The sequence below is a fragment of the Antedon mediterranea genome, chromosome 1 (assembly GCF_964355755.1).
Source record: "Antedon mediterranea chromosome 1, ecAntMedi1.1, whole genome shotgun sequence".
NCBI lineage: Eukaryota > Metazoa > Echinodermata > Crinoidea > Comatulida > Antedonidae > Antedon > Antedon mediterranea.
The window spans coordinates 5,732,987-5,744,620 of record NC_092670.1 but is presented as its reverse complement, the minus strand read 5'-3'; the positions used below and the strand labels follow the sequence as shown (position 1 = coordinate 5,744,620).

The 11,634-nt window shown below is 30.7% G+C and overlaps 1 protein-coding gene across 1 annotated transcript; it reads left to right on the top strand.

Annotated features, from left to right (window-relative positions):
- The first annotated feature begins 882 nt into the window (after nucleotides 1-882).
- LOC140051529 (uncharacterized) lies at nucleotides 883-10,281 on the top strand. Its single transcript, XM_072096778.1, has 3 exons — nucleotides 883-4,418; nucleotides 4,605-9,737; nucleotides 10,200-10,281. Exons 1-3 carry the CDS (start codon nucleotides 883-885, stop codon nucleotides 10,279-10,281), a joined length of 8,751 nt encoding a protein of 2,916 aa, XP_071952879.1.
- The last annotated feature ends 1,353 nt before the right edge of the window (nucleotides 10,282-11,634 follow it).

Sequence of the window (11,634 nt, the reverse complement as noted above, 5' to 3'; positions counted from 1 at the left end):
ATTTAACTCGCTAGGTCTTAGAAAGATCTGGATCCTCATAAGAGGTCCTGCTCTCATAAGAGAGTGCCAACGAGGGTTAGCCGTAAAGTAATAATCATATAAGTGTATACGAAAATTTTTCTTAGGTGTTTTATAGAAAACTTTGCATAAGCAATATTTTAAACAGAAGTTTAAAATAAAATTTATTATTTGTACAAACAAATATCAGTAGAAGCTGAAAACAACAGAAACGATTTGTATAAACAAATATCAGCAGAAGCTGAAAATAACAGAAACGATTTGTATCAACAAATATCAACAGAAGCTGAAAATAACAAACGATTTGTAACATCAAATATCAACAGAAGCTGAAAACAACAGAAACGATTTGTATCAACAAATATCAACAGAAGCTGAAAATAACAAACGATTTGTAACATCAAATACAAAATATAATTGACAGATATTTTTATTTAGGTGTTTTGAAAGATATTGTAAAAGATTAAGTTTCTAAGAAATCTAATATTTTGTAGAAACAGTCAAATATTTTTTCAAATCCAATAGGCATAACAAATAAAGCAATAGTGTTGTTAAGAAGCAAATAGAAGTGTAAACCAAAGAGAATAATTTAATGAAGAAATAAAAATTGTATATAGATATCTTAATATACAAATTAAGGTGAAATTTGTAAAATCAGGAAAAAATTTTTACTTAAAATTTTGTTTTGATTGATAATTTGCAATATCAAATAGAACTTAATTGTAATATTGATTAAATTTTTAAAAATTTTGAATCGATTAAAACAACTTGACAAATCAAATATCAAGTAGAACATAACTATTCCATTTATTAAAATTGCAGAAGAGAATTCAATTGTAGAATATGTTATACACATTTTGTATAATGGATGCCCAATTAGTAGCAATCGTTAATGGTATCTTGTTTTTATTAATTTTAATGATAGGTTATTTATGTCAAGATGTGAATAGAGAAATTATAAGTATAGAGTGCAATTTTGTTGACGCAACTGATAATGTTGATTGTGAAATTATAGATACAAGTGAATTTAAAGCTGTAATTGACGATATTTTAGAACTACTTGATCAATGTTGTTCCAATGCCAACAATACAAGCACTAAAACAAATGAAGGTGGAAGTGATGCAGATGATTGTGATACAACTGAATTTAAGGCAATAGTTAATGATAATCTGAAAATATCTGATGACACAGCGTTCGTTTCAGAGTTTGATAAATGTGATGTATGTAGTATTAAAGTGAAAAGAGATGACAATTACGTAATATGTGACTGTTGCAGTAAACATTTTCATGCGACATGTTTAAGAGATATTTTTGAAAACAAATGTAATTCTAGATTCATTTGGATTTGTTCAATGTGTGGAAAAAGTAATTATGCTGATAATATGTTGGGTGAGATAGGTATTCGTTGTCATTCTAACAGGTATATGATTTTAGAACATGATGAGTGTTTCACTAATTTCCAAGAATTATCGAAAAATGAAAATCTATTTGAGCCAAAGAATAATGTCAAAATAAAATGTCAACAAACAGAAAATGTAGATTTGCTCGATAATGAATGGGTAAGAGTAAAATCAAGGAAAAAGACTGTTAATCGGAGAAAGAGAACAAAGGGAATTAGAGGAAATAAGAAAAGGAGGAACCGAGTTATAAATGGTATATTTATAGAAACAGGTGTAACATATATTGGTAAAGGTGTAAAGGATTTCTATGAAAGACGAAATAATAAATCAAATGCAAATGGTTACAGAGAATACAATGAACGTGTTGAAACGAATGTAGTGCGCAGTTCACAAACAATTTTCGACGGAAGTGCAAATGTATGTATGAAATGTGATATTTTGAAAAATAAAGAAGTGAAAATACAACAACTTTCAGGCGGTGGTTCTAATTCGAAACAGTCACGAAACAGTAAGGGTCGTTTTGTTAAAGGTAAGAAGCCAGATATCCAAAAATCACAAGATAATGCGGATTTGAATTTGAAACGTCATAAGAATGAATACCATAAAACAGAGAGAATTGGTGAAAATATTATTTCAAAGGACATGGGTGTTTTTGAAAATTCCGAAATGACAATAAATGATAATTTTATAATGACATGTAAAGACAACGGTAACACAACAGCTGACGATGTGAGTAAAATACCAAATACTACCAAAATGAATGACACTAGTAGTATACTTGATACTCGATGTAATGTTACAGATCATAAAAATGAAGAATGTGCAGCAGGTTGTGATTGTAAGGAAAATGAAGTATTTGAAGAAGTAATGTTAATTGATGACGAACCAAAACAAGCATCCACTGGGAAAATGAGGTCCAACACTATAACTGAAACTAAATTTGACCAATATAATATTGATGTGGATATTTCAACACAAAATGATACATTTTCAGAGGTATTGATAATCGATGAGGGATCATCCAGTACAAGAAAGAAAATTCAACCGAGAAATGTACTTATAAGGTATAATAGTAGTGATAACAACGTAACTATAGCACAGGGTAGTTTTAATCAAGGAGATTTTAGATTTGGCTATGCACGTGGTAAACAATGTGTTGCTAATAGTCTTGTAGCTATTCTTTATACAACAAAGGGAAATGGAAATAAATTTAACAGAAAGGATCTTGACACAATATTGACACTTGGGAATGAGTTGTACTACTATATTCAAAAGGATTCCACTATGGATGAGGATCTTTTGATGATATCTGAATTGCCGAAAGAGTTGGATATTTTGGATAGCATATTTGTAATATCTCCCGAAGAATCAGTGTTTGGCATAATAGATGGCAATGTTGAATTTATGGCTGAATATGGAGGGCTGTCATTAAAACAAGCTGTTGAACAAGAATTACACCAGCATGATGCGTGTTTCATGAATTTTAACAGAAGTACATTTGCTGTTATTAAACGTGTAAATGGTTTTCTTATATTTGATCCACATGCAAGAGATCGTGTAGGTTGTGTTAGTGAACATGGAAAGAGCATTCTAATTTTCAGTACATCTTGGCAAGGTGTATACAGTCATTGTTTAAGACTAGCAAGATCAATGAATTGCAATTTACATGTAACAGAGTTTGAATTGACTGGTGTAAATGTGCAAAACAAGTCTATGGTTTTATGTTCGTCTTCGGTTACGTTAGATGATAATTGTGAACAAAACAACTCTGAAAATTACGATGTTGATGCACCAGGTACATCTTCCCAGTTTAAATGCAGCAAAACAGTATTTGTCAACAATTTTGATTCTACAATGAAAGACCACAAGTATAGTAATGAAAAAGAGGATGTTTTAACAAGTAATGAATGTCAAAGTGATGACGAAATTGAAATTGTTAATGTTCAGTATAGAGAAAGACCTGACAAAAATTTTAAATTTTTTCCACTTTTAAAAGCACAAAGAAAAAGCATGTGTCATAAAGTTGGCATTAATTGTGAACATACCAGTATAAATTGTGGTATTAATCGAGCAAGACATATTGGACACCCTTGTCAAATTAAGAATATTACAGGTGATGGTAATTGTTTTTATCGTGCAATTTCATACATTATTTCTGGAACTGAAGATAATCATTTAATTTTAAGAAAAGCAATTGGTAATCATTTATTGGAAACAAATGACTTGTTTAGTAATACATTAAGTGATGAATATAGAACAGTTAAGGAATATGTGATTAAAAAGAGAGTAATGGTTAATGGAACATGGGCTTCTAATACTGAAATAAGTGCAATGGCAAACTTGCTTAACACAGATATTTATTCGTTCAATGATGAACTTTTGACTTGGCAAATGTTTTCTGCAAAAAAACCAGGAAGAATAAATTATGTTACAACTGACAACGGTATGTATATATTGTATACCAGAAATGTACATTTCAATGTGGTGGAATCTGTCGATTTAAATGATGTTCAGGAAACAATAAGAGTTGAGGATAGTGATGATGCGGACATGTCATCAGAAATAAATGTAGACCCCAATGTTATCAAAACTAGTATTTCAATAAATGAAAATACACGAAAGCGAAAAGAACTTGATGTACTTGGAGATGCTATAGGACCCAAACAAAAACGAAGTAAACACATTGGACGAATTTGTTCCGATGAGAAAGTAAAGGTTTTAAGAAACAATAAAACAAGATCTGAAAGAAATAAAAGACAAAATCACAAAATTCGAATGAGGATGAAACGTTTAATTGAAGCTACAGAGAATGTAGAAATGAAACAACAGAAAGTAAAGAAACTCAATAAAGTGGACGCACAACGAAATAAATATCAAAATGATTCTGTATATAGAGAGGATAAGAAACGTAAAAGTAAAGAGGCACACAGAATAAGATATGTTAATGACGATTATAAATGTTATAAAAGAGAAAAAAACCGAGAAAGAGAAGATAAAGCGTACAGATGTAAACCGAATTATAATTTGAAAATACGAAGTAACGCGAGACAAAATTACAAAATGAATTTGAATTACCAAACAACCAAAAAAGCCAAAAGTGTAGAAAAGTATAAAAAAAATGAAAAATTTAGCCAAAAATTAAGAGAAAAAAGGAAAAACAAATATCACAATGATTTAATATTTAGAGAAAACTTGAAACAAAAGAATAAACTAAACATGGCACAAAAGTATTGGACTAATTTACAATTCAGGCAAAACCTGAGTCAAAAACTAGCAGAAAAGTATCGCAATAATTCAACATTCAGACAAAACCTCATTAAAAAACTAGCAACAAAGTATCGTAATAATTTAACATTCAGACAAAACCTCAGTAAAAAACTAGCAACAAAGTATCGTAATAATACAACATTCAGACAAAACTTGAAACAGAAATTGAAAGCAAAGTATTGGAGTAATTCAAAATTCCATCAAAGTTGTAAGCAAAGATTTACAAAGAAATATCATAGTGAATCAGTGTTCCGAAAAAATGTTGTGAAGAAAAACATGACAAATCGTAAAATAAGGAAAGCCAATAAATGTAATTTTGAGTTTGTTTTGGAAAACTTCAGAGAATTAATTTCTCGTGGTCCTGAATATGTTTGTTGTGTATGCTTTAAAATGTTATTTCAAAGACAAGTTATGAAATGCACCAAAGCAAAGTACAAAAATAAAACATGTATAGATGAAAAATATGTACATAGTTGCAACAGTAAATGTATTAAACCATGTCAATTAAACAAGTCACCAAGAGGCCATTTATGGATCTGTTTCACATGCCACAAGAAATTGCTAAATGGAAAAGTTCCTTCAGAAGCCAATTCAAATAATTTAGAACTACATGAAATTCCTCATGAGTTAAAGAGTTTAAATAATTTAGAGCAGCATTTGATTGGATTAAATATTCCATTTATGAAGTTAATGAATTTACCCAAAGGTGGCCAACATGGAATACATGGACCCGTTGTATGTGTACCATCAAATACTATTGAAACTGTAAAAATATTGCCTAGACCAGAGGCTGATGATCAGTTAATATCCGTAAAATTGAAACGAAAGTTGTCTTACAAAGGTTATTATAAATACAAATTTGTTAATACAGCCAATGTTTTTCAAGCTCTTGAATATTTACAAGATCATAACAAATGGTATTTTGATGTAGCTATTGATCAAAAATGGCACAATTATTTATCTAAAGAAAACATTCAAATTGCAAAAGCTAATGTAGATAATCAACAAACATGTATAGAAAATAACAGAGAAGAACAAGAAGAAGAAGAAGAAGCGGAAGATAGATTGTGTGGCGTTGCGTTTGACACAAGTTTACAACCTGTTGACAGGCGACAAAATTTGGTTGATGAATATTTTCGTGATATTATTTGTTGTGCACCATGTGAAAATAATAGCCCTATTGCATTATTAAGTAATGAAAACAACGAAGCAAAGTCATTTCCAGTGCTATTTCCAACAGGTCAACCAACATTCCATGACACCAGAGATGTTAAAATAACACTTGGACGATATTTACACAACAGATTATTGCATGTAGATAACAGGTTTGCACAAAATACAGAATTCATATTTTATGCCCAATCTATATATGAACTTCAACAAATTTTATCGAGTATTTCCATAGCGTTGCGAAAAGGGTCAAGTAAAAAGGATGATTTTAGTAAAGTAACTGTATCTGATTTAAAAAATATAAACAAAATTGAGGAGATATTGAAATCTGATAAAGGTTATAAATTTTTAAAACAAATACGTGGAACTCCACCTTATTGGCAAGCAACACAAAAAGATGTATTAGCAATGGTTAGACAGATTGGAAAGCCAACATTTTTTCTTTCATTCTCAAGTGCTGATTTTCGTTGGAAAGAAATAATGACTACATTGTTAAGTCAAACAGGAGACCAAAGAAACATTGATGATTTGGAATGGGCAGACAAATGTAATTTGCTAAAATCAAATCCAGTGACTGTTGCCAGAATGTTCGACAACCGTTTTCATACTTTTTTACAAAATGTTATTTTGTCTGAATCACAACCCATTGGTAAAGTTACAGATTATTTTTACAGAATAGAATTTCAAATGAGAGGAAGTCCACATGTTCATATGTTAGCATGGGTTGAAAATGCTCCTGTTTTTGATGAAGATGAAGATAAAAAAGTTATTGAATTTATTGATAAGTATATTTCTTGTGCTGTGCCATGTCAAATTGTAGATCCTGAAATTAATGAAATTGTCACCAGTGTGCAAATTCACAGTAAAAGACATTCGAAATCGTGTAAGAAGAAGGGAACAAATTGCAGATTTAATTTCCCTAGACAGCCTTCTGAAAAAACATTTGTTATGAGACCTACAATTGTGGATAAAAACAGTGATGATAATGATGATGGTGATGCCAATAAACAAGCGCAAGAATTATTAACCTCAGTAAAAGATGCTCTAATTAATGAAGAAACGTATCAAACTACGAAAGAACTTTTTAAAAGTTTAAATATTACTCAGAGTGCATATGAAGATGCAAACAATTGTATAACTACTAAAGAACAAATTGTTTTAAAGAGAAACCCTCAAGATGTGTGGGTAAATCAATACAATCCTTCCTTACTTAGAGCATGGAATGCTAATATGGATATTCAGTATATTACCAGTGTATATGCATGTGTTACGTATGTTATAGGATATATGTCAAAATCTGAACGTGAAATGAGCTTACTTTTATCTCATGCAGCATCAGAAGTAAAAGAAGGAAATGAAAATGCCAGACAAAGCTTAAGCAAACTTGGTCATGTGTACATGAACAACCGAGAAGTGTCTGCGCAAGAAAGTGTTTATCGTGTATGCGGATTGAGATTGAAACAATGTTCAAGAAAAGTTGAATTTATCCCAGTAGGACCTAATCCTGTTAGAATGAGTTTACCACTAAGTGTAATTAAAAACAAAATGGATGATCATCAAAGTGCATGGTTGCCAAATAAATTAGACAAATATAAAGCTCGACCAAATAATTTAGAATTTAAAACAATGTGCCTTGCAACATTTTGTTCTTATTATAGAATATTAAGTACATCAGAAATGAAAGGAAAAGCGCAAAGAAAGAACGTATTTCGATTACAAAAACAATTAGGATTCATCCAAAAAAGAACAAGGTCTGATAATGCTATTGTAAGGTACCCTCGGTTTCCAATGAATACAGCATCTGAAAAGTATTTTATGAGTATGTTGCAGTTATTTCTGCCATTTCGAAAAGATGAACAATTAAAACCACCGAAATTTCAAACATATCAAGAATTTTATGAGCTAGGATCAGTTAAATTGTATGGACGTAAATTACAAAAAGTAAATGTTATAGTTAATAAAAATATGGAAAAGTTTGACAAAAGCGCTGATGATATTGAACATGCAGAAGGGGCTTTAGCTAAATTTGGACCACAAGAAGATGCATGGGGCCTATTATGTCCGGAAAGTGAAAAAGAAAGGTTAGAAAATCCAAAGCCAAATGTAGACGTTGACGACGAAGAAAATGAATTTTTTGTTCCAGATTTTGGCCTTAAAAAAAATGAAACATCTACAGTAGAGTGTAATTCATCTAATATTTCAAGACCAGAACTAAACAAAATGATTCGATCTTTAAATGAACAACAAAAACAAATATTTTATAAGACAAGGCAGTGGTGCTTAGATAAAGTTAATGGCAAACAACCTGAATCATTTTACACTTTTATAACTGGCGGTGCTGGCACGGGAAAAAGTCATTTGGTAAATTGTATTTATAACGAAGCAACACGTATTCTTGGAAAAATTATGGAAAATCCGGACGATTTGTCAATATTGAAACTAGCTCCTACAGGAATTGCAGCATATAATATTAAAGGTCATACAATTCATAGTGCTTTGTCTATTCCCATTCATATTTCACTTCCATATCAACCACTTGGAGAAGAAAAAATAAGTGCACTTCGTAATCAGTTGAGTCAGTTGCAGATTGTAATTATAGATGAAATATCAATGGTAAATCAAAAGTTACTTTGGTATATTCACGGACGACTACGCCAAATAAAACAAGTACGTAATGATAGTCCATTTGGTAAAATTTCAATAATTGCAGTTGGTGATTTTTATCAGTTACCGCCTGTTAAAGGTACTTCTTTATATAAAGACAATTTAGAAAGCTCATTGTGGAAAAATAACTTTACAAAAGTACAGTTAGATGAAATCATGAGGCAGAAGGAAGATAAAGAATTTGCCGTATTGTTAAATAAATTACGAACAAAAGAAAGAAATGATTGTTTGTCTGATAACGATTTATCTGTTTTGAAATCACGTGAAACAGGCGAACAATGTGAAGATGCTGTTCATATATACCCATGTAATAAGCAGGTTAATGAATGGAATGAGAAAATGTTGCATAAAACCTGTACAGATATTATATGCATTGAAGCAGAAGACATTGTTGTCAACAGCAAGAAACAAGACAAGCATTGTAATAAACCTCGGAAATCATGTCGAACTAATTTACTAAATTATTTGTGGATTGCACATAATGCCAGAGTGATGTTGATTAAAAATGTAGATGTTAAGAAAGGTTTGACAAATGGATGTATGGGGCATGTTGAAGAAATAATTAAGCCTAGTCGAAACGCTAAACCAATATCAATTAAAGTGAAATTTGATAACAATGACATTGGCATTCAGGCAATTGAAATGTTTCAAGAATCTATTGGACAAAAATACAGTCGAAAGCAATTTCCACTCAAATTAGCATATGCATGCACAGTTCATAAAGTGCAAGGGATGACAATGAATAAAGCTCTGGTTTGTCTTAAAAAAACGTTTGCGCCTGGACAAGCATATGTAGGTCTCAGTCGTGTTACTTCAATATCTGGACTTACCATTGAACATGTTAATCCTAAGTTGATTTATTGTGATCCAAATATAAAGGAATATTTAAACAAGATGAATTCATACATACAATGTGAAAGAGCACTTAATGAGTCGGGAGCTAAATTTTCTATAATGTTACATAACATTCAAGGACTTAAACATCATTTTGCTGATCTTCAATGTAATGATTTGTTTATGAATTCTAGTATCATATGTCTAACTGAAACATGGCTGAATAAGGATGATGATTTTTTTGACTTAAATATAGAGCCGTATAAATTGTATCACCAAGCAAGGTATGACTCATACTCTAATAGAAATGATCTGACATTGAAACTAAAAAATATGTCTCATGGTGGCGTTGCCGTCTATACCAAGAACAAATTTTCAAGCAGGTTAGACATTGGTATTAACAATATAGAGTTAATTTCATTTTTAATAACATGTCCAATTTCAGTTGCTGTGTCAGTTATATATAGACCTCCGAGCTATGATATCAATCAATTTTGTTACAATTTGACGAAATTAGTAGAACAGTTAAATAAAGTAAGTACAAAATGTATCATAATGGGTGACTTTAATGAAAATCTTTTCAAACAACCTTCCAGAGTGAATGATATAATGACACAGAATGGTTATCAACAACATGTTACAAGTTCTACTACTGAAAATAATACGTTGATTGACCATGTTTATAGCAAAGGTCTAGACTCATTACAAGCTGGAGTGATTCCAATATATTATAGTTACCATGAGGCCATTAAAATTACATTTTGATTACAATTTTTATATTCACTTGGATATCTTTACTTCCATGTAATCTTTTAGTATAATGTAACTGTTGATGTTTTTAATAGATATATTCAGTCGTACACTATGATCAATTTAAGGAACAGTATACAAACTATTCGTTTAGGAATCCAATTAGAATTAAAATAACAATTTAAAAAGATCTAATTTTAAAAACAAGAACATTTCCTTTATTTTTGGTCAAGTAAATGAGAATACAATTTAGAAAATATAACTTTATTCCACAATAAAGGCTCATGTTTTTATTTTTTTAAATTGACAAAAGGACTATTATATGAGTAATTATTAAAAATGAACTTAAAAATACTAGAACTAGATGAAACTCAACTAAAATGACTACTATAAAACTAAACTATAAAAGATCAATGTTGAAAAGAATTATTTGTAGAAATACATAATCGGTAAAATTAAAGTAAGGTGATTTTTAGGTGAGCAAATTTAAAGCAAGAGTTTGAAATAAAAATAAGTAATTGAAATGCTCTGTAATATAATGTCAAATCCAGGACATGTTACAAGTTGTATAACAAAAATATTATATATATTGACCTTGTGTTTAGCAAGGTTTGCTTTTATGCAGGTATAAGTAATGTAATTATAGTTATATAACAAAAATAATATATTTATTGACCTTGTGTATAGCAAGGTTTAATTGAGCAATTATAAGAATTATTAATTACTCCAACTGTCATGGGCATAGCGAGGTGGGGATGGTCGGGTGTATTTTAATTGTAATGTTAAAGATAGGACACCTAAAATTTGCCATTTTCTGGCCTTGGTGTTCCCCTTGTTTTGAAAAGGATTCAGCCCACCCCTTACATTTTGTAAATTGTATTTCTAAAATTTTGCATTTTCAGGCCTTGGTGTTCCCCTTATTTTGAAAAGAATTCAGCCCACCCCTTACATTTTGTAAATTGTATTTCTAAAGATAGAACAGTAATTTCAGGTCGACACCTAAAATGTGTCATTTTAGGCCCTGGACCCACTATTTCAAAATATTGGATCCGCTACTGCATGCTTTTTCAGAGGTTTCAGGTTTTTTTCTTTATATTATTCAGATGACATTTCTAAAAATTCAACACAAGTTGAGGCGTTCAGGCAAGTATTCCGAGTAAAATAAATCAGGCCTTGGTGTTCCACTTGTTTTGGAAAGGATTCAGCCCACTCCTAAAGGATTCAGCCCACTCCTTACATTTTGTAAATTGTATTTCTAAAGATAGAACAGTAATTTCAGTTCGACACCTAAAATGTGTCATTTTAGGCCCTGGACCCCTATTTCAAAATATTGGATCCGCTACTGCATGCTTTTTCAAAGGTTTCAGGTTTTTTTCTTTATATTATTCAGATGACATTTCTAAAAATTCAACACAAGTTGAGGCGTTCTGGCAAGTGTTCCGAGTAAAATAAAATGCGGTACACTTACAGGTACAAGAAATAAAGACAGCCACTGATACAGCAAGGGTACACTTACAAGTTCAAGAAATA

What these genes read in the sequence shown, in the direction of transcription:
- LOC140051529 (XM_072096778.1), top strand. Translation starts at nt 883, where the DNA reads ATGGATGCCCAATTAGTAGCAATCGTTAATGGTATCTTGTTTTTATTA. An exon ending in CGAGAAAGAGAAGATAAAGC is followed by an intron (nt 4,419 to 4,604) that starts GTACAGATGTAA and finishes TTTAATATTTAG; the next exon opens with AGAAAACTTGAAACAAAAGA. An exon ending in AAGAACAAATTTTCAAGCAG is followed by an intron (nt 9,738 to 10,199) that starts GTTAGACATTGG and finishes TGTTTTTAATAG; the next exon opens with ATATATTCAGTCGTACACTA.